This window comes from Colletotrichum orchidophilum, assembly GCF_001831195.1.
Source record: "Colletotrichum orchidophilum strain IMI 309357 chromosome Unknown Scaffold_124.1, whole genome shotgun sequence".
Taxonomy (NCBI): Eukaryota; Fungi; Ascomycota; class Sordariomycetes; order Glomerellales; family Glomerellaceae; genus Colletotrichum; species Colletotrichum orchidophilum.
Window position 1 is genome coordinate 26,352 of NW_019173080.1, and position 22,513 is coordinate 48,864.

The window sequence follows — 22,513 nt, forward strand, 5'->3', positions numbered from 1 at the left end:
AAAAAAATTTGGGTATGGGCTGGATCATGAATGAAATGAGGCGTCTACTCCCATCGCACCGACTCCCAACCCTTCACATTCGTTCGCCAGCTGTCGGTTACCCGCTGTGACCAAACGCTTACGTGAGATCCTGCCACTTCACGTATCTGTTTTGACAAGTCGTCCCCAGACTCTGTCTCAAACGTCCAGGAGCTCAGTTTGGCACTCAGCGTATTGCTTTCCTGCTTCAGGAGAGCAACCCGCGCCTTACCCTCTATAAAGGCAGTGCCAGCTGCAGCCTCTAAAGCCTTGACTTGAGCCATCACATCCTTGGGCACGTTGCTTTGCCCGGAGCGGTCCCTCTCCTTCTCGCGCCCGTTGAAAGCCACAATGTACGATGTCGCCAGCTTCACGGCAGCGGCAGCGTCGCGAAGAATCGACAGGCCATGGAGCGAGCCCAGCATCAGTAGCAACTTGGGCTCTTCTGCATCAGCTAGCGTCGATAGCGCTTGCGCCCGAAGGACCTCTAGACCCGACTTGATCGCCGACACAATGCTTGCAAGAAGTTCGGGAGGCGGCGGGCTTCTACTGGCGGAGACAGAGCTGGGAATCAGGGTAGTCAGAAGAGAAATGACTTCGTAGTAGGTTTCCTCCTGCTGGGTAAGATTCTTCCCGCGGGTATGGAGGAATCTACTAAGGGAGTTGCCCAATCGCTGGAGGGATTCTACGACAAAGGTCAGCTCTGCCGCTGTCATCTGCGCGACGTTGGCGACCTTGTAAGACGATGCCGGTTTAAATGACATGATCTCGAAGAATCTTTCTGCAGCGAGAGCCAAGTGGGACCGTAGGTTCTGGTTAAGTAGTTAGAAAAGGAATCGAGCACATTCGCGAAATACATACTGATGGATCAGGACCCAGCCGCAGAACGTCGTATATAGGCCGGCTTGAGGCAGCCTCCAAGTTAGGCACAGATCCGTAGTCGATAACCTCGTTCAGCACAGAGTTGTCGGTGATCTCTTCTGCAAATAGACTATCAGCATCAAGGGACTGCAAAGAAATCCGCGTCAAAGTGGACATGGCTTACCGATCGCCGGCTCATCAAATACCGAGTCACTATGAATACCCAGGGCTCGAGCAGCTCGAGATTCTTCTACATATCCCATCACCAAAGTGCAACTCGACCTCAGCCGCTCAGTGTAACTGGGGATGTCGAGAATTGCGGTGTAGCTCTCAGCCTCAAAGGCATCAGCCAGCCTTCTAGGCATTCTCAGCTTGAGTGAGGCCCTGTAATGTGATTTTAGTCCCTGCATCAGTCCCCCTTCGGGTCTGTTCGGCGGAAGGACCAACGTTGGCGCAACTGTTGACAGGCGATCAAAGAAGTAGGGGCCGAGCGAATCGATAATGGTGCGCTTGACGTCTGCGGTATCCCACACTTCACGAGCACGGGAAGCGCAGCCAAGCACAAGGTAGATGCGCACGAGAACCAGTGTAAGTCGTGTGTGTTTTGGAGTTCTGGTGAGCTGGTCCTCGATGATGAGGGCAGCCTGAAGCAAGCGATCAGGTCTGCCGTTGCTTGAAGGCGATGTGGGATTGTCAGTGCCACGCTCGTGGGCGCAGCTCAGCCTAACACAGCATGATGCTGCAAGTATAGCAAGTTCCGGTATACAGTCGAGCTGGCCGATTTCGGAAGAATTGATCAGGGAAGAGTACAAGCTCAATGTTGACTCCAGGAGTTTCTTAACACAGGCTGTGCAGGTAGATGACTTGTTCGTAGTGTTGCAAATGAGACATTTCCAATCATTTGGTCCCTTGACGTCTTCGTTCGGAACACGAACGAGGTTCTTAGTTGAGGACAGTCCGAGGTACTGCAGCTTGTAGGCAAGTGCCTTCACAGACGCTGATCTCGCAGGGTGCTGGGACTCTTGAGACAGCCCAATAACAAAATTATAGGCAAGTGCTTTGCTCTCTTGTGGCGGAAGTCGTTCGGCAAAGCCCTTGACGTCGTCGAAGCAGGCGGGCGATTCGCACTCGACTTCAATGTATTGGCGAAGTTCCTCGAACTCGTTCGAAATGGCATCAGAGCCTGGCTGTGCGGTCTTGGGAAAGAGGAATGCTGCTTCAACCTTTGCCAGACGGACGTTGCGCTTATAAATAGACCGTACACCCTCTTGAGTCAGAAAACGGTCGATGAGTTCGGAAACCTCGGCCGAGGCCCTGCTAGCGTTAGAGAAAGACAGCATCAATGCAAGGGGTACGGCTCACTCTTGAGTTTGTCCTATCTGGCCAGCTGCATTGAGGAATTTCTTCCACACAGCATAGTCACAAGCAAGAAGGCTCAACTGTTTATTCTCGTCCGTCGTTGAGAGACAATCCTTGCACAGATCGTAGACAGTTTTCCACTCTCCCTTCCGCTCGAGAACTTCTATAGCTTGCAAAAACAAATCCTTACGTCCTTTCCTAAATTGGTAGACTGGATTGAGAATGGGAACCTTGAGAGCCGCATCCCACTCGGCAGTAGAGCCATGGGCCTCAAGAATGCGGTAAAAGAGGAGTATCTCTTCTTCAGTCCTAATGGCTCGGTCGGAGACTTCGTCTTTCCTCTCGGCGCCGCTCTGTCACTTAGGTCAGCTACCGTGTTGAGTTACTGCCACTACTCTTACCTGTTCAGAAAACTGCGCAGCGCGCTGCATTTGCTTGAGAGCGAGCATGCCATAGAGCTGTTTCTTTCCTGCTGGACATTGGTCGTTGGTCTTGCTTGGAATTAGCTGCGACCCTTGACTTTTTGAAAGAATGAAAAACTCACTGCTAGCAGATGGGTAATGGCGATATTCCAGAACAGGAAACTTCTCTCTTGCGGGAACGACTTGCCGAGCACTGCTGCAATCTGTTTGCGCGCATCAGTATCTTTGATCCTTCATAGTTTCAGGGCCACTCACTTGCTGTGCACTAATCAAGTCCCAGTGCAGCAGACATGATTCAAGGCATCTCGTGCCGCCGTTCTTTTCCTTGGGCTTTGCTTTGACATAGCGCAGCTTCAAGGGGCCAAAGGTCTCGGAAAAGTCCTGATCCCCAATAAACTCTTCGGAAGCCCACTCCAGCAACTCCAGAGTGTCGGGGTCCCTCACGGCGGACGGATCCTGAACCAGTTTTTGGATGGCGATGAAAGGTGACGCCTTCTCCACAGGTGAATCCAGCTGACTTTCGGCGCATATCTTCACGGCCTGGATGATATGGTCAGTTGTATTTTTGGGTCATATTGGGCGGTGAGGCGAGAGCAAACCTCAAAATAAGGATCTTTGAAGGTCCGGAATCGCTGCTCAGCGAGACGGATAGCGTTGGCCCATTGTCCGTCGTTGAAAGCCGACTGCAACTGCAGATCGGTGCCGCTCCTCAGCTGAGGCCGGTTCCAGGACATGGTGATGCTTCTGATCGGATGGCGGGGCAGAATCAGCTTTGGAGGGGCACTGTGCTGTAAGGTGCTGCAGGAGCTGGTGAGACGATTATGGTGATTGTGTTGCTTGATTGGCTACTCGGGTAAACATTCTTCCCGAAAAGCCGGGACTCCACATCACCTCGAGACTTATGGCGGGATGCCGTTCCCCGGCCGTATTGCCCCCGTAAGCCCGGTGCCGATCCGGCCCGTATCGATGGCTGAGCTGGATATGGGTTCCATGATGACATTCGGATTATTAACTACTTTAGCCCGGCATAGCCCCCGTCATTTGTCCAGCATTCAAGCAAGAGCTCACACCAAAGCTGTGCAATCTAAAAGAAGGCCATCTTTCAACAGTAATGCATGGCCTTAGGGTAGGCAGGTTTACTCTATTGGCAATCCAAGTCAACACCATTGAAACCCAACAAGACGAGGTGGTATCTATCTTGAAACATGACCGAGTTACTCATACATATAATTACTCCATTCCATGTGTGCGTGCTGTTTTACAAAATGTACAAGGACGTGTCCTTTTGCCCTTGCAAGGGCTTTTTCGACTTGGGTCGGTTCGGTTCGGTTCGTCTCGATATCATGTCGGCGTAGGCGTACGTCAATCGGAAACCTCCGCATCACCACCAAGCACCCTTCGCTTTGCGCTCCTCCTTAAGCTTGTCGAACTGTAGTGAAATTAGTGGCTGAGGATATGGCTGGCTGTGCCAATGAGACGAAGGAGGGAGGGGGAGGCATACCCAGGCCTTCTTGCAATCTCGGTATGCTCTGGGACATAAGGTCAGCCTACACTTTCTACCATTTCTGAGCAGAAGACTCAATATATCCCGAGCAACAGATCAAAGGTAGAGGCACGCGCTTACTGGAAGTAATCTCCGCACATGGACTTGTCACCCCCATTCCGGTGCAGGCACTTGATGCTCTTCTGCGCGAGCTCTTGGCAAGGGTCAAAGTATTCACTCTTCGCTTTCCTATATGACTCCGTTGGTAAATTGTTGCGGAATCGGATTGCTCGGGTAGGTTGGTCTACCCTTCGAATTTGGCCTTGCTCTCAGTGTAGGTCTCGTCGACCTTTTCGGGGGCACCCGTTGCAGGCTTCTGGGGCTCCGACATTACAATCAACGGTAATCGGTCGAGGGTGGCAGCAGGGAGGGCCGGCTGAGGCTTTTGGTTTGGTGATTTCAGTCAACTTGTGGGGTGGTTAAAGGCACACTGCGCTGCTGCTTGCTGCTTGCTGCTGGCGGAATGCGACAAACATTTACTTTGGTGACGTTGTGACGGGAGGAGTGCTGACCGCGATAAGATAAGAGCACCTCATTTTGATGCCTGATAAATGGGGTATACTTCAGAGGCATCCACAGGGCCTCTTCTCCAAAAAAAAAAAAAAAAAAAAAAAAAAAAAATCTCCAGTCTCCAAGTCGCTCGCTACCTGCGGTAGGTTCCTAAGGTAACAAATGTCCCTGCACCCGCCAAGAACAAGACAGAGAGAAAGCCAAAGTGCAGCGAGCAGCAGAAAGCCATTTGAAGCGAGTACAGGGCAATGCCCAGCAGCGATTGAACCTTAAGATCCGCTTCTATGATTGACTGCGCAGTGCCCGCCCGGCGCCCACGCTGCCACGCACCCGCGGGCCGCTCACCTTTGCAGCTTGCCGCAGACCAAAGTTGCGTGGCAGGGTGGCAGGGTGGCAGGTGGGAATCCGGCAACGCATGCCCATGCCGCGTGAGGCCGATTTTGCCGACAAACTGAGGTCTTTCCTCAATAGAGTTCAAGGTTTCCCATAACTCTATCGTTAAGGTAGACACAACACTGGATATGAAGTGGTGCTCTTGTGCATGGTGTTTATTTCAACCACATTCGTCCCTCTTTTCCCACCCGACGTCAATCATCCAGATGCGTCCACGATACCCGTGATATTCCACCTGCACCCGTGACCCAGTGCCTTATACAGATACGCACACAGGGACTGAGGTGCGAAAAACCCCCTCCCCTTCCCCAACCCCTTTTTCTTTTTCTTTTTTTGTTCCTGCCAGGTTTGGACACCACCCCGCTGCCCATCCCACTCCAGAATCCCACGTCCCACCGGCACGAAAGACAGACCTCGTTTATTTGGTGCGGCTTGTCGCTGCCAAGAACCGACATGTGGAGGGCAACTGTAAGAGAGACACGCCGTTGCTTTTGGGAACCGCCACGATCGCCAATCTAGCACAAGCTCGATTCAGAAGCGCTGTCAAGCCCCGTGCCATGTCTTACACTGGCACACATCGAACCTCAGCCGCCGTCGCGGACGCAGGCAGCGGACGCGGGCACCTTGAGGCTTGTGTCTCTTTGGCTCACTGAAGATTTTCGACAACTGATTAATACCACAAACCTACGTATCAGTTCCAACCCGAAAGGCAAGTCTTAGTACGGGTAAGAGTACTCCGTACGTCGCGTTGAAAGGACTTGAACAACTCCCCCGACCACGGAACCCGCGGACGTTGTTTGTTCAGCAGACCCGCCGCCTGGAATCTTTCCGGCCGCGCACAATCATAATTCATACTCACCTTGGTCGCCCCTATTAACTCACACCGCAAAGAATTGGGCGGTGGACGGTAGAAAATTGCAGACGCAAATACTCCGATGCCGCCGCAGTCCTGTCAGCAGGCATCATCACCAACGCCGGGCGGATCTGCCAGGTTCTTGCGAAATGAGTTTGCCATACCCCCGAGTTGGCCCATCACCCGAACACAGCATGATTTTTTCTAGTTAATCTCCACCACTGCATGAGCCGACAGCCCAACTGGTCTGTTTACCCAACTGGTCTGTTTACCCGAGCCTGGGGCTGGCCCCTTTTTATCGATTTTGCTCTTCAGTCGAGTGGCAAACATACTCCCCACATATTCCTTTCATCGCCCCGAGGACTGATTTTTCGTGTTTGCCCGCCTACGAATACATGCTTGAATACGGATAGGCACTGCCGGCTACCAAGAACACGGGGACATGTGGTCCTCTGATGACTGGAGCGACCCGATCTATCAACTGCTGGCCCTCGTCACACACAACCAGTCGCCAAGGAGTCATAGTGAAGACCTTTAAGATGGAGATCATGCAACATACGATCGTTAAAAGACACATTCCATGATCGTCACCGCATTTTCGCCATCTGCTTCCGTTTCTCACCCACAGAAACGGCACCCCACTTCGACCGACCTCGAGAGGTCGCTGGGATCAAACAGACGAGCTCATGGTAAGTTTGGGAGACGGACCAAGAGACCGGCCTCACTTTTCAGCTTGGTTCCACAGAAGCCCCCCAGCGGCCCAGCCAGCTTCCCAGAATCGATCCCTAATTGATTGACGTACATGTCCGGGCCCGGATCTGACACGGTTTTCACGCAATAATCTCCGCTGGTGTCTCTCTCCCTCTCTCCTGTTCCCCAAATCTCTTACCAATCCCTTTCTTTGTCTGTCTCGCTCTCCGACCGTTCTCCAGGTTTTTACCTTCCTCGATCATGACATGCCTTTCTGTCCAGAATACTCGCCTTTCCGGGTAGACTTTTCATAACCTGGTGGGCGAGCTGCCCTTACGAATACCTACATGAGGTATAATTTTATCAACTTCTAGTTCTCATCGGCCAATGATTTCCAAACAAAGCAGGCATGTCAAGGCCCAGACCTGTAATCTATCCGTCCATGGATGACTGAAAGTCCTGTGCCTGGCCGACTTGTGATGGCCGATGCAAGCGTTGCGTCGTGCATCAACGACCTGAAACTGGGCGATTATCTGCTTTCTTCTGCATTATACTTTAATGTCACTTCCCTGACAAAAAAGTTGGCAAACTGTCAAGTGGTTCTTGTCCACCAGTACGGATAGGTAGTGAGCCACCAACGAGAACGTCTCCATATGTTCGACCATGTTCCTCAACCGAGTGCTTGCCCAGCTTGGGAATGGCCCCTCGAGGGTTACCCTGTCGGAGACCAGGAGGGTGTGGCCACTCGACCGGGTCTTCAAGTCGCCCCTACCCCGGGAATCAAGCCCCAAGAAGGTTGTTTGGGTTAGCCGCGCCGCTGCAAGGGGCCTCATCATGATCCACTGCCACCCTGGTTGCGTGTTTCACGTCCCCAAGCTCACTTTAATCGCAACGGCTTCATTAATGAATCCATCCTCGGTTGCGGCCGAACAGCAGGGCTTGACAGGGCCTGACGGGATCCAACACGCTATCCATGGGCAGAACACCCCACGGACCCATTAGCCTCATCTCATTCTCTACGTCTTGCACCGTTCCTGCGGCTCTTGGCAGGAGAGGAGGATGAGACGAAAGACTCCATCGTCGTCTGTCCGTACGCGCTGCCAGGGCAAACCCTTGTCCTCCACGAGTCCACATCAATACTTTGTATTGCGGACTAACACCACTTGGGGAGTCAGGGGCCCTGGCAGACTGGCCTGCTGGGCAACTGACGGAATCGCCAGCTCTAGCCGCGCGATGGAGGAGGCGAGATGCAGTCCCAGATTGGCTGCCTACCTCGACTTAGTGCGGTGAGATGGGGTCTGGGTCGGAGATGGGCGTAGACGATTCGAGATTGAAGCAGGAAAGATGGATTACGGCTTGGAAGATGTTGTGGACGGGGGTCCAACTATCAACTACCGCAACAACGTACACCTACGTCTTATAAAACTCCCTCATCCTACTCCTCCTGAACCCTTTTACCTCTTTTCTACTTCTCTCCTCATTATCACACCGGTGTCATTCTTTCCCTGTACTCAAGTCTCTCTCTTGTTGGCTGTGCCATACGCTCATTTACGAACTAGACGTTCGCCCACGCTCACAAAGCACAACCTCCATCACTTTCACTTCAGATCCAACCAACTTTCGACCGAAAACTCCCCATCACCGTCACAATGCAGTTCTCATTCACCGCCGCGGCTCTTGCCACTCTCATCGGCTACTCAGCCGCCCACACCCTTACCATCGACGTCTGGGTCAACGGCGAGGACCAGGGCGACGGCCGTTCCACCGGTACCGGCACCACCAAGTACATCCGTTCCCCCGATAACAACAACCCCGTCAAGGACATCACCAGCCCCAGCATTGTCTGCAACGTCAACGGTGCCAAGGCTCAGACCGGCTTCGTCAAGGCCGCTGCTGGCGATGAGTTCCAGTTCGAGTGGTACCACAACAGCCGTGGTGACGACATCATCGACCTCTCACACAAGGGTCCCGTGAGCACCTACATCGCTCCCTACACCGAGGGCAACGGTGCCGAAGCCATCTGGACCAAGATCCAGGAGTCCACCTACGAGAACGGCAAGTGGGCTGTCGAGACCCTTGTTGCCAACAAGGGCCAGTCTCCCAAGGTCACCATTCCTGCCACCTTGAAGGCCGGCAAGTACCTTGTTCGCCAGGAGATCATTGCCCTTCACGAGTCCGATACCACCTACGACGTCAACCCCGCCCGTGGTGCCCAGTTCTACCCCGCCTGCGCCCAGTTCGAGATCACTGGTACCGGCTCCGATGTCCCTCCCCAGAACTTTGACTTCACCACCGGCTACAAGTACTCCGACGCCGGTATTCACTTCAACCTCTATAGCGCCGACGCCTCCACCTACAAGGCTCCCGGTCCTGAGGTCTGGACCGGTGGCTCCGGCTCCGGCACCTCCCCCGCTCCTGCTCCCGCTTCCTCTGCCGCTCCCGCTGCTACCACCACTGCTGCTCCCGTCGCCTCCTCTAGCGCTGCTGCCCAGCCCACCACTCTCGCCACGGCCGTCAGCTCTGCTGCTCCCGTTGCCAGCTCCAGCTCCGCTGCTGCCCCGGTTGCTACTCCTTCCAAGGCCCCCAGCGCCGGCTGCAAGCGCCGCCGCTCCCGCAAGGCCCGCCGCTCTGCTCACTAAATTCGTCTAGCGCTGTGAAGCTGGGAAGAGAGACGAGAGAGTTGTGCGACTTAGCGGTCATAGATGGTTCTTTCAACCATGATGGTTCCACGAGTCACAAGTTGGAGTTGGGTTTTATCATGGACACCAGATGTGCAATCCAGGCTTACTGCGTCTTGCCCGGTGCACGGTTCTAGAGGCATGTGAGTTTCACTTTTCTGGAACACAACCTCACCTTCTGTATTCCTGTACATAGTAGCTTGAATAGCATTAAGCCTGCATATACCAAGATTTCAGCGTTTTACCTTCAAGTGACTTGCAAAAGAAAATGTCTCTTCCAAGTTCCACTGACTACTGTCCGGCATCGACTGCCCACTTGAGCCTACAAAGTGTACATTCCCCGGTGCTATTGTATGCCGTGATTCTTCGAACCCACTCAGTAGCCCCTGATGATACCAAGTAGACTTCAACTCCAGTGGACAAGCGGCAGCGTACCAATCAATTAGTGCGGATATCCTTCAAGATTACAAGGTGAGCTACTGATTACGCGTATTGAAACATCACTCGCCGTTGCAAGTTGGTGCTGGTCTTATCGCGGATCAGATTGGGGCTCTAAATAATGTCGCAATTCGATCTACCAAGCTTAGCTACACACGTGGCCAGGGAGGATGTTGAGCCAAGATCCAAGTTTGCATGGTGTATATTAAATGTCTGGTGCTGATCGGCCAAGAAACTACCAGCTCGTCCAAATGACCTTAATATCGTTACACTTTCCGCCAATGGTCTTTTGCTTCTTAGTTAATCTGTAACACGTAACTTGCTGACCCGAGTGGTTTAATAATCCCAATCGTCGTTATGAGTGATGTCAATTCCATTGTCGAATTGGCCGTCCAGAAGCGCTCTGCGTTGAGAACAGAACCCAATTTGTCAATTGTCTTTTGTACATGTGATCTCGGAAGACACTTGTGAATGCAGCACTACATTTTCCTGTTGAGCATCGCCTCTTTACAGTTGAGCAACGCCTCTCTACGTATTTACAGAATGCCATATTGGTTCATGCACCACGTATCGAAGAGTTGAAGTTTGGGCTCATGTGAAGAATTAAATAAATTAATGCAAAGATAATGCAGAAGAAAAAATCTAGCCTGACCTGGGCTTCTTTTTGACGATCTCGAGATCGGATGGATCACAGGGACTAGGGTGATGCCTTGACGGAGAGTGTCAGCCTTCAGGAAGTCAAAATTTCACCGTCTTTGTGTCGAAGTTTTCGATTTTTGGAGACAGCCGAGTGCAAAAGTTTCTCGGTAGACATTGGCTCATTCAGTAGCGGATGAATACTGTTACACGTAATTTTGGTCCATACTCGTGGAGTGTCGTCTCTGACAACGTGGTTGCTGGAGCTGCAACCCGTATCTGAAATATTGGCGTCGCATTCGTCGGGTATGATGAATATGTGGCTGCGAGTGCCGATTGGCGTCGCTGATTCTCTTTGCCACATACAATGGCATTCTTCACGGAGGCTAGACAAGATCTTCAAAGACGCCTCGCGTGAGCCGGCTTGGCCACCATACTTCCACCCCACCATGCAAGGTCCAATGCCACAGGACCACCAGTTGATAAACGGAAGTCTACAAGCCAGGTCGCGACCCAACAGGGACTCTCAAAGAAACAGTTTCAAGTCCATCACTGATAAACGGATAACGGACGGCCTCTGGCAAGCCGCAGCCACGTCCAGTCCGTGCTTAGAATCCTTCCAGTATAGAAACTGAGCGCCTCATGTTTTAAAGTGGGCGTTGACCTCCTGGACTAGAAGCTCAAACTGATCCTCCTATTCTAAGCAAACCTTTATCTCAAGTGAGCTGTCTCTGTACTTAGAAGAAGATACTGGTTGGGGGTCGCTTGCCCAAGAATGCATGCGATCACCGTGGATGCGCTGCGTTGACATGCGTTGTCGAGTGTCTCCGAGTGTCTCGAGACCCATATATCTCTGGGGTTATTAGTGTTTCCATTCCTAACCCGCAGATACCTTACCGAAAGGGAAGATTGGGATCTGGAAACGTTTGGGAATCCGCTATCAGTTGGGGGTCAATCCTCAGTTGGCATTGTCTAGTGTTTCAGAGATTCCCGTCCTCCCGCGAGTTCCAATCGCTGAGTGGTGGGCAGAAGCTCTACCGAAGTCTTAGGCCCCGAGTCACGGCCCCATCGGAGACCGAAGCTCAACATCCGGGCACAAAGAAAAAACGTGCTCTGCCGGGCGCGGGAGACCAGACGAACTTACGTCAGAACTTCACATGCAAGGGAGCTCGCGGCTAAGGGCCGCCACCTAGAGCTTAGACGAAAATATCGTCTTCCAGTCCAGCGCCTTCTCGCCTTTTAGTTCCCCAGAGGCTCACCAGAACCCTGAACCCAAGCGGCTTAGTGGAAGAAGGACGAGCAGAAGAAACGGCCCGTCTGTGCGCCTCGTTCTCCTAGGGCTGCAACGTGAAAGTTTGTTGCTCGGTGCACCATTCATCCCAAAGGAATGCCCAACATGACCCCAGCATCTAGCTGCAACGGGAGAGACCCGGCTTTGGAACCCGAGTAGCCCGGGTGATCAATGCCATCTTAATTCTGCTCAGAGTTCGGACGAGAATCGACGGTCCGCTGCAGGGGCTCCGAAGGCTGCAAGGTTGATGGAAACTAGCCTGGGAGGTTACTTGTTCTGCCATTCGTGCGTCCGGATCATCCTGCAAGACATCACCAATCAGCGTCTCTGGAGACAATGTCGGACGAGCCCCTCGTGAGTTCGGAGCAATTCTTGTAAGTGGGATGAACTCGAAAGTAAACAAACCGGCCCAGACGAGAACCCAAACAAACTTCCTAAACCAATTTCTCACTCTGGCTCAAATAGGGCACGACTTAAACAGATGGTCAAGGCACGAGGCGAATTTGGCCGCGGAATGCGCCACCAAACAAGCGCTCTGCGCCGGTGTCTGCAACAAGATTGCCCGAGCGGCAAGAGGAATGATAAGGGAGAGCAAGCACTAAAATCTAGCATGAACGACGAGACATCAACAACAACAACGCAACGAAGATTAAAAGAACCCCCAGTTGCATGTGAATCTTCATGGGTGTAACCTTAACTTCTTGATCGGACCCCCTTGCATTCGTTCCAAGCTCTTTGGCTCCATACCTACCTCAACCCGTCTCTCTATATCCTTCTTTCGCCCTGCGTTTTGGTTTCTTCCAAGAGCCTGTTCCGATGCCGTTCATAGCAGCAAAAAGATCTCCAACAACCTCGCCTGTCATGCCGTGGCTGGCGAGATCACCGTCGTATCAATCACCCACCGGCTCACCCCGCACATCACCAAGGAACAGCACATGCGGACCGATCAAGACATGCGGACCTTCAGTAACATATATCCCACCACTCATCGATGGAGCTTGCGGAACCGTGCCACTAGCCCAGAAGCCGACATTACCTTTGCTTCACGAAGACCTACGAGAAATGTGGCAGATGATGCCGGGTCTGATGGCTTCGTTGAGAACACACGTCGCCAACCACCGCCAGCACCTTTCTAAGAGCCACCTCAAGGACATCGTCGTCCAACTCAGCCTGGCCATTGTTGAGGTCGGGATCGTGACACTCGCTATCCCGTTGTTCATCGTTCTTCCGGGGATCTTGTTCGGAGCTTGGTTGGGAATCTCGATGAGCATGGTTTTGGGTCTGAGTTGGTTGATGAACGGAAACGAAGTCATGGCCAGCTGTGACGAGTTCGGGAACAGCACAACAGATATCGACGATGATAATGAGAGATGGATCTTCATTGGCGGCATGGGTACGAGGTGAGTTTCCCCCCTCTTTCACCTCATCCACAACGACTCCGTAGAAACTGACAACCACGAAGTTCAACCCACCTCACGCAATGCACGATTCCTCGTCTCGCCCGCTTGTTCGGCCGCTCTTTCAGCGGCATTCAGATGGCAACCTACGGCCTCCCCTTCGACATGCTCCTCCTCGCCATCCAGCGGTGCTTCCCATTCGAGACTCAGGCCTCGCGCGCCCTTTACACCGAGCTCCGTACAGCACTCCTTGACGGCGCCGTTCACCGTGTCGTTGTCCTCGCTCACAACAACGGCTCTCTCCCCGTTGCACACGTTCTCGCCCGTCTCTGCTCCGATATCCAGGCCGAAAAGCTCTCTAAGCTCGAGATCTACACATTTGGCGCCGCGGCTTCAGAATTCGTCATCCCTGTTGGAGAAACCAGCCGAAAAGTTACACGCTTTGACGATGGATCCACCGCTGTGGTCGAAGACCGCGGTCCTCACATCGAGCACTTCGCCTATGCCAACGACCCATTTGCGCAGATGGGTGTGCTCCGTTCTGTTCAGAAGAAGCTTGACGGCCGCTTCTGCGGTGGCGTTTTTGTGATTCAAAACCAGGTTCCCCAACCCTCTGGCCACTGGGTTCCCGACCAACGCCCCGTGATGCTTCTGACAGACTACCTCTCGGCTCTCTTTCCCGATCCTTCATCGCCTCAAGCACCCAGAAGCATCCTCGATTATGTCATGATGATTGACCGCGACGTTGCCGAGAAACGAGAGCTCGCCGCCATGGCAAACCACGCGCAGACACGCCGATCCCGCAAAGACAGTCGCCGTCTCAGCTGGACCGGTCTGGGAGCGACTGTCGGCGGCAGAAGCGGCGTCATGGACGGTGTCACCGGCCTCGAGATGGCGAGACGTGGATGCCGTGACTGCGATGGCCACCGCGGACGTGAGGTCAGCTGGCTTTCCAATTACGTGCAAACCGGCTGGGTCGTCGAAAAAGACTCTCACGTTGTCGATGCCATGGGCATTGGAGGCAAGTTCTAACGACTTATCTGACCGGTCTATACCATGGCCCCTAATCCATAATGTTTTACACCACTTTTTGTGTTCTTTGCGCTCATAAAATATGTTTCACTTGGACGGAATTGGAGGATGTTCGGGGGCTATTCCACTTGGAGGACTGTATTATTTTCCATCAGCATTGGGCGTCGGGGTTCTTGGCCAGGAGAACATTGAAAGAATCATGATGTGACGAGTCAATGTATTATGGGATAGAAGGGCGCAGATACAGTGTCTCGCCGTCTCCACAATTCGCTGGGATAGATGCGGACAGGAACTGGCGCTTCGGTATGGGCATATAGATGGAATAAAGTGCTAGTTAGAATAATCAGACACGTACATCTCCCCAATAGTATGTCTTGATATTCGCGCCATAGAAGTCGTCATTGTACTCCCGGCCAACCTCGTCCTCAGCAGCACCTGCGCATACCAGTAGAGGCATGAAGTGCTCAGCACCGTAGCGAGGGTGTATTTCGTAGCTGTGGGAGAATTTGCGCCAGTTGGACAGCGCCTTTGTACGGTCTTCGCGCTTCTCTAGGAGTACGGCATCCGTAAGCTCCTTGTTCCACTCATCAACCTGCTTTCCGATCCTCTTTCCTGTTGCCGGATCTCCTCCCAGCATGATGGATCGCAGCTTTCCCATGTCGTGAAGCGAAGCAAACCCTGAGCCAACGACGGCAACGTTTGAGTCGCGCAAGGCCGAGAGGGCACGACCCATGCGAAAGTGTTCGTCAGGGTCCTCGGAGGCGAGTACTGAAAGCTGGATCACTGGAATGTCGGCGGCAGGGTGGATGAGCAGGAGTGGAATGAAGACGCCATGATCCCAACCTGAATTGTGTATTAGTCGAGGTCAACTGCCGCGGGTATGCCATCCATCGGTTCGACTTACCGCGACGTGAGTTGAGCACCGGTGAAAGACCCTCCTTCTCAAGAGCTTGCTTTAACTCTTGTGCGATACTTGGGGATCCCGCGGCGGGATACTTGAGTGAGTATGCTTCCCGCGGGAAGCCGCCATAGTCGTAGTACAACTCATGGCGATCTCCCGATGAGATGGTTGGTGCACCTTCAGACCAATGTGCCGTTACAACCACGATGGCTCTCGGTGCGTCTGGTGTGTTGAGCTTCAGAATCTTGGGCACGCGCTTCTTGAGTGATGCGGCTGAGGCAGCGTGTCCAGGGTCTCCTAAGACAGGCAGGGGACCTTGGGTGTGTAAGTCAGTGCTGGAGCTTTCTGGGGTCTATAAAGGGGCTCAGCTACCTCCGCCGTGCGACACACAAACTGCTGCAGCGCGTGTCATTGTGGATGATTGTCTATACTTCCGTTTGCTGGCCCAATTAATTTTCGGGAATCGCAGAGTCCTGGTCAAGTAAGATAGAGTTCTTGTTTCTGTTGTCATCCGGTGCTGTTTAGCTGCGATTGGACCCTTACTAACCGATCGGATGGTGGGGGACTAGGGAGCTCAAATAGCAAGAGCATCTGTTTGGTTGGTTTCACATTAGGTCTTTCTCATTGGTCAACGGGTGATATGCCGAGATCGCCTCCGTCCGGGATCAGATTGGTAATACCCGCGCGGGACCATTTTGTCAAAGGAATATCAGCACCATCCTGCGGCAAATCAGGACGGCTAGAGCTGATTCAGCTGTATCTAATCATTTTAATAATGAGCTTCCAATGGGGCATTTTCAATATCATTCTCCGTCATCAAGTGAGCCGTTACGCGTTTCGATCATGTGTTGGATTACTATCTTCCCCGCGCGGCTCGGAACCAGGATCGGAACACCTTCCGAGTCATTAATGGGCCTTTCGATAAACAAAAAGTACCTGATTTAGATGCGTAGGTGTTCACACGAAAACAGACACAGTGTCACGGCCACTGCTGACAGCACGAATTCTTCCCCCAATCTCAAGTGGGCTACCCTCGTACACAGCAAAGTGGCGGGCGCTCTTCGACTGCGACTCTTCAATGCCGAGGATCTTGTAGACGTTGGTGGAAACCAGATCCAAGGCCTTCTTTTCACTCAACCGACCATTTCCGTTCTTCTGCGCAATGCCGGCCAGCAGTCCCAAGTCGCGGATCAACCAATCCTCCTCCAAACCAATGGCAGTGATGACTCCAGCGTCGATGAGGGTATCAATAGCGGTACCGTTCGTGAGAGGAGCGCCGGTCAAAGAACGTCTCTGGTCCCAGGTAGTTGAGTATGACTGGAATGGTGCGAGAAGCACACCGACACTGGCAGCAGCCAGCTCTGAAGCGACGAGATGGGACTCCGCGCCTCCAATAATGGAAACACGGAGCTTGGGAGACTCCGATGAATGACTCTTTGCAGCCAACGCCTCCTCGACCGTGGCCTTGACTCTGAGGGCGGCGACAATGGCATCGGCACTGTGGATTGTCAGGACCAAGGGCAGCTTCCCGTTGACCACCTTCTTGAGGTAGGCCGATTCCGAGAAAGGATCCGATCCAGTGTCATTGGTTGCGACTGCCTCCAAGAGAGCGTGTCGGAGCGCGCCAATGGCACTAGAGATCGAGGGGTTATCGCCTGTCTTCGCGGCCAGAGTCAGTGTACGATGGACAGCGACATCCTCAGCCCAGACAGCGCCTTTCTCGAGCGCGTGCTTGGCGTCGGTGTTGAAACCAACACTGGTTCCAGAATGCGTCAATCCGCCGGTGAATTTGGGCGCCGAGATGGCCTTGGTGACGCCGTATCGCTTAGCCACGTGCAGCTTCTTATTGTCAAGCACAAGGCCGTCGAGACCACGACTGAACCCAGTGGGGTTGCGGCCGTTGTCCGTATCTGCCTCGTTGTCAATTCCGTTGAGACCAATGAGGGAACCGAACGCGGTGAAAGACTCGGTGATGTGGCCATTCTCCAGGTCAATAACCTTCATGGACGAGGATTTGGCAGCCGCGACCTCCTCCGCGCAGGCACCAATGCACTTGATAGCGCCGTTGGAGAAGACAACGTTCACCGTCTCGTCGTTGGCCGTGCTAACTTCCTCTCCCGACAGCCATACATTGGAAACGCCTGTGAAAACAACCTCCTTGAGATCAATGATGTCCTCGGTAGTGTTGGCCAGTTTGGGGTCTGGAGAGATGGGGCCTTCAAGAGGCTTCTTGAGCTCAAAAGGATCAGAGAACTGGGCAGCTCCATCAATCCATACTTGCGCGGGCGCAGCACCAACACTCAGAGGATCGCTGTCCCACACGGCAATGTCGGCATCGAACCCGGGCTTGATCTTCCCAATTCGTTGGCCCAAGCCCAACAACTCGGCAGGTGCAGATGTCACACTGGACAAGGCTGCATGGTAGGGGAGGCCGTATCTATAAGCCTTGGCAGCCTCGAAGAGAACGTGCTGGGCGTTCAAAACTGGGTTGTCACTGACGTATACGGGGGTAAGACCGTTTTCCCAAAGGATCTTGCCAGCGTACTCGGAGCCAACGTACGACTCAGACTTGTAGTACATGTTGTCGGCAAACAGCGCAGAAGCAGGCGGACGACCACCCCAGACGCGTTTCAAGATCTACGTGAGTTTGTTAGTGTTGTACTCGCTAGCAGCGAAGATAGAAAGACGTACCTCCGGAACCAAGAAGGTCTGGTGAGCATGATGGAAGGCCCGCACTGGGAATTTGAATTCGTTGGTGTGGTCAACGAATGCCTCCAAATCAGGTATCGTGTAGCAATGGGTGTTAATGTGCACTTGGCCTCTTAGGGCAGCACTGAGACTCTCCCACTTGAGATCCTGGGGCAAGTATGACGACTGGCTCTCGACGCCAAACTTGTCGGCCGCCGCACACCAGTCATCCTGCTCTTGCACGAGCTTCGCTGCTTGCTCAAAAGCATGACGGAACTCCCAGCTCTCGCCGAGACGTGAGAATGGGCTGTGTCCGATCTTCCCGTACACGCGCTTCGCGTTCTCTCCACATGCCATCTTCATGTACCGCCAGTTGCGATCCGGGTCAGCCAGCATATCCTCTGCGGAGAACTCGGTGCGACCATCGGGCTTGCCAACAGCATGCTTGATGACAAAGGCCTCGCCTCCTATGTTATTGCCAGAGCCCGGCAAGACGAGCGAAGTAGTAACACCGCCAGATTTGATAACCTGAATCTGTGGATCGAGGGGGTTGAGCCCATCGATCGAACGAACGTAGGGAGTAATGTCGTCGGAAAGCTCGTTGACGTCTTGGTTGCCGTTAAGCTCGGGCAGGGCACCGACACCAGCGTGGGAGTGCATATCAATAATGCCACTGGTCAATTGGCGGCCCTTGGCATCCCAAATCTGGATGTCCTTGGGAAGAGAGCTGAGAGAAATGTCGGCCTCGACCTTCTGAATCAGACCGTAATCAATGAGGACGTCGGCAGTGATCCACGAATAACCTTTGCCGGCGCGCGCGTCTTCTGAGGATGTTCCTTCGACGGCCTCGCCAACCCAGATTGTGGCATTGCGGATGAGTGTTGGACGCTGACCGTCGACGTAACGGGCATTCTTCTCTCGACCGAGGCCAATTGGATCCTGTGGCTTGTGTCGCAACTTCGCGCAGGTCGCCAAGTCCTGCTGTAAATGCTCCGCGGAGAGGGATGAGGATGGCCCTCGCGAAGGCAGTATCGAAAGCTGTTTCCATTGAGCAAAGGCAATGAACGCAAGACATCCCACAACGAGCTTCATGCTGCGTCTTGGTCGTAACCATCGCTTGTGGTGATGAGACGAACGCCGGGGGCCCGAGGGCGTTGGGAGTTCCGCGGCGCTGTACGGCGGCAGCATGCCGCTCTTTTCCGAATCCATAACAACCACGTTTTGATGTTTTTTTGAAGCAAAGGGAACGAAAGAAAGATGCTAAAGACTCCAGGAGCAAGTGATACGTTATATTGGCTCCAAGCCTCTCAGGATTGAGTTCCTTTGGAGAGCCCTTGACCCAATGAAGAAGGTGACTGACGCTTCGGCTGGATTATCGGCCGGCGTTTCAAACCCAGAGCGCAGACATCGCAGGCGACAATGAGCTTTTGGATTATCTGGAGGGGCACACGGGGGAGTGATCGCTTCCCTCGGTCGCGACTTCGGCAATGTGACTGGTCAATGACATGGATGATGGTGAGAGCGTGGAGTCGAATGAGGAGCTCACCCCTGTGGGAGCTTGCGTGATTACGTAGCTGAAGAGATAAGCTTCTGCTGATTTATGAGCCCTCAGAGCCTAGCTAGCTTAGGTACGTACTAAGGTAGGTAAGGTCTCCGTAATCCGTACCCTACGGATACCATGAAGAATGATGAGTAAGCTTGGGGAGGTATCGTTGTCTTTTTCATTTGAACTCGTCTTATCGATTGTCGGCATCCAAAGTCCGATTGCGGGGTGGAGTCACGCACAGTCATGAAAGGATCCGGCGTTTACTTCCACATCGTCAGCGTTATGCTTTATCTTATTGACCAGAGTTTTGCGAGTCCATCTACTCAAGGCCTGATGGTGGGGTCTTTCTGACCTGCACTTATCTCTTTTATTGTGGTGGGTTTAACAAAAAATACGTACGGGAACATGCAGAATGCTAGGTGCGAGGAAACGTGGAGAAGCTAGCTGCACCAAGATCTCACGATCACCTCTCATAGACTCGTGGTTGGGAGACTGGGATTGATTCTTGGTTAGGTGTCTGCGCGCCGCGGCCATGCAAATCCCCTCTCTCCGGGAATGGGCTGAAGTAGGAAGGTCGAGCCGGTGCCTGAAGCATTACATTGCTCAAGTTCTGTTACGTACAAAATCCTCAAAAAGCTGATATCGCGGGCTTACAAGACGACATCATCAAATGGACTTAGAGTCGTTCTGTGGGTGGCAAGCGCCATTTGCGGGGAAGCATTGGCTTCAACACAACATCCCCAGGTGGGAGATCTACCGGCAGTAGAATGCGACGGCGTGTGCTTGATAAGCTAATTACGCTGGGTCTTGATACATTGGTGCACATTCAGAGAGAACGGAATGCTGTTGCATGTCTCTTTTTATGGACTAAATATATCGAACCTCATTGGCCGGGCCAATCGAGGTCAGACGATTGCCTGGTAGTCTCAATCTATTGCCCAAAAGAGGTATCGCGGCCCTGGGCGGGATTTCACGATTTGGAAAGTTTAGAGAGTGCTAGCGGGGACGCGGTGTAGTACCCTACTGTATGGGCCGATAACGGTCTGTTCTTGGCTCCTCGACTTGTATCAGGGATCCTCGCCGTATAAGTTGGGTGTTGCCCTGAGTCACGTCACCAGATGGTATCCAGACTGAAACGATGCAACTCATCCCATCTCACCAATACATCAAACATCTTTCTATCCAGGCTTCACATCCTAGGCTATTCCATTGCGTCGATATGTTCCTCCTCTCAGCTTTGGCTGTAGCTGTATTGCTGTTTTCCGCTTGGAGATGGAAGTGGCGATATGCCACAAAGGTGCGTCTGAGATCTTTTCAATCTAGGAAGGTTTCAATGAGACGTCTGACTACGACAAAGGCAAAGCTTGCGGTCGCCAGCTCCCAGGAGAAGTCAGATGAAAAGACTGATATAAAACCGTTGAAAGATTTTGACTGGCAGAATGTTGATCCTGCCAAGCACCGGCCATTCAAGCCAGTCTATCATATTACCATGGGTACGCCGTCACTAACTAAAGTAATCCCGCTTGGGTTCTGACGAAGAATCACCCTAGCCATCCACGCAAGCCCTCCTGAAGACCTCATCATTATAGATAACAACTATCTTGAACGAGTTACTGAGCGTCGGCAAATCCTAGAGAAGCATAGGTCAATGGTGGCGGGCGCTGTCCCAGAAGGCATACCTGCTCTCCATGAGACCTGGACTTATCTGCTGTCAGAGTATCTGCCAAAACGGTATCCAACTATGTTCTCCTTATCCGAAGACATGACTGAATTCCATAATCACGTCACGAACACATCGCTACCCCTCACGCCGCCGGAGGACCCGGTGGCTGCGCTAAAGGCTCTGGGAGAGACCGTGGAAGACGATATGTTCTTGCTGGTTGAGACAACAGAAGGCCATCGTGCTGTGGCATTCGTTTGCTGTCATCCCGCCGGATTCGACCCTTCCGATAAGCTAGGGAAGCTGATGAAGGACATCCATACGCCCGTACCCTCATACGAAAAGATTGGTGGCAGCATGGAACGTTTCTTCAGTCGATTGCAGGTCGGAAAGAGCTTCAAGCGGATGAACGTGAGTCTTTGCGTTCCCGAATGTCGAGGCTTCCAGCTGATGAGTGACAAAGTGGTCTGTCTCGACCCACGACAACCTTTTCAGTCCAGGCAATCTGCATATCTACGAAGGCGACAAGACAGAAGAGGATGAGGATGTTGACATTACAAAGGTGAGATGACCGTCTTGAACCTTGCATGCATCATCTGCCTAGGAACTCACAACGTATAGGCTCGTTTACGCCAAGAACTACAAACCTTGACCAGGCTTCCCAGGACCGGGGCGATCCTGTTCTCATTCAAGACGTATCTCACGCCTATAGAAGAGGTGAAGAAGGAGGGGTTCGGGCCTGTGCTCGCTGATGCCATAGAAGGTCTGAAGACCGGCAATGCGCCTGGCATGTGGGTATACAAAGGGGCATCGCGTTGGGGAAAGAGTGTCTGTGAGTACCTTCGGTCGTGAAGAGGTACGTACGTAGGCTTTACAGATAAATTGAAGGTAAATGACCGGATGGTTGGTTGCTTGTGGAAAACTCATGGAGATGCTGCAGCTTCTGGTTACATGTCAGTGCTGTGTACCAGAAGACCAGAAATGATGTATTGCGTTGGTATTTCCTACGGCCCTTTTGTATGTCGACTGTTGTCTTGCGTCGATCAGAGCTGATGCGAAGCCCCCCAATGAGAAAGCTGGGGCGACTTGTGTACATTCCGGAGGTTCGGGCCCGGGTATGCATGCTGGCCTCGGGAGATCTGCCACCTTAGTTCTTGACATACCTATAGGTTTTGACCCTTGGTAATACCTTACCTTGAGGTGAGAGATAGCCGAAACCAAAAACATTATTCCGGGTATAACACATCACGTCATACAAAGCCCTTCCCACCGCCATGCCGTTGCCCACAACTTACGACCCGACAGTGGCAGCCGTGGGAGTTTGACAAGCGGTGGCTTTGGGAATTAAGTTTTGGGACGAACTCGAATGTCGCGCGGCGGACGCCCGCGGCCCAAGAAGGGTATTCCCGGTTGTGCCGAAAAGGGGCACTTGGCAGCTGGCTTGTTTGGAAATGGCCCCGATTCGGACTAGAGGGTCCACCCCAAGCCCCTAACCCAAATTTCCCACCAGCAGACGGGAAGCTTCGCCTGGGCTCTGGGCCACGAGGGCCACGACCTCGGATACAACGCGAATTTTCTCAGCTTTTAAACACCCCCT

The 22,513-nt window shown here is 52.9% G+C and overlaps 6 protein-coding genes across 6 annotated transcripts; 3 read left to right on the plus strand and 3 right to left on the minus strand.

Moving 5' to 3' along the window:
- Positions 1-44: 44 nt before the first annotated feature.
- CORC01_11411 (N-acetyltransferase B complex non catalytic subunit) lies at positions 45-3,493 on the minus strand (the record flags this gene model as incomplete). The annotated part of the gene is made up of 8 exons (XM_022623035.1): positions 45-830; positions 880-998; positions 1,064-2,193; positions 2,242-2,591; positions 2,640-2,729; positions 2,783-2,863; positions 2,916-3,200; positions 3,260-3,493. Coding segments are annotated over 8 exons (3,075 nt in total), but the record flags the coding sequence as incomplete, so codon positions are not given.
- Positions 3,494-4,041: 548 nt separating this feature from the next.
- CORC01_11412 (cytochrome c oxidase-assembly factor cox-23) lies at positions 4,042-4,534 on the minus strand (the record flags this gene model as incomplete). The annotated part of the gene is made up of 4 exons (XM_022623036.1): positions 4,042-4,089; positions 4,162-4,189; positions 4,285-4,392; positions 4,452-4,534. 4 exons carry the CDS (start codon positions 4,532-4,534, stop codon positions 4,042-4,044), a joined length of 267 nt encoding a protein of 88 aa, XP_022470435.1.
- A 3,764-nt stretch (positions 4,535-8,298) lies between these two features.
- CORC01_11413 (glycosyl hydrolase family 61) lies at positions 8,299-9,288 on the plus strand (the record flags this gene model as incomplete). The annotated part of the gene is made up of 1 exon (XM_022623037.1): positions 8,299-9,288. The coding sequence occupies one exon, from the start codon at positions 8,299-8,301 to the stop codon at positions 9,286-9,288; it is 990 nt and encodes a 329-aa protein (XP_022470436.1).
- Positions 9,289-12,508: 3,220 nt separating this feature from the next.
- On the plus strand, positions 12,509-14,121 carry CORC01_11414 (uncharacterized protein; the record flags this gene model as incomplete). Its single annotated transcript, XM_022623038.1, has 2 exons — positions 12,509-13,092; positions 13,155-14,121. 2 exons carry the CDS (start codon positions 12,509-12,511, stop codon positions 14,119-14,121), a joined length of 1,551 nt encoding a protein of 516 aa, XP_022470437.1.
- A 343-nt stretch (positions 14,122-14,464) lies between these two features.
- On the minus strand, positions 14,465-18,919 carry CORC01_11415 (amidohydrolase; the record flags this gene model as incomplete). Its single annotated transcript, XM_022623039.1, has 5 exons — positions 14,465-14,964; positions 15,026-15,337; positions 15,589-15,613; positions 15,998-17,659; positions 17,714-18,919. 5 exons carry the CDS (start codon positions 18,917-18,919, stop codon positions 14,465-14,467), a joined length of 3,705 nt encoding a protein of 1,234 aa, XP_022470438.1.
- Positions 18,920-20,475: 1,556 nt separating this feature from the next.
- On the plus strand, positions 20,476-21,768 carry CORC01_11416 (uncharacterized protein; the record flags this gene model as incomplete). The annotated part of the gene is made up of 5 exons (XM_022623040.1): positions 20,476-20,553; positions 20,614-20,749; positions 20,807-21,327; positions 21,380-21,478; positions 21,538-21,768. 5 exons carry the CDS (start codon positions 20,476-20,478, stop codon positions 21,766-21,768), a joined length of 1,065 nt encoding a protein of 354 aa, XP_022470439.1.
- Between the last annotated feature and the right edge of the window lie 745 nt (positions 21,769-22,513).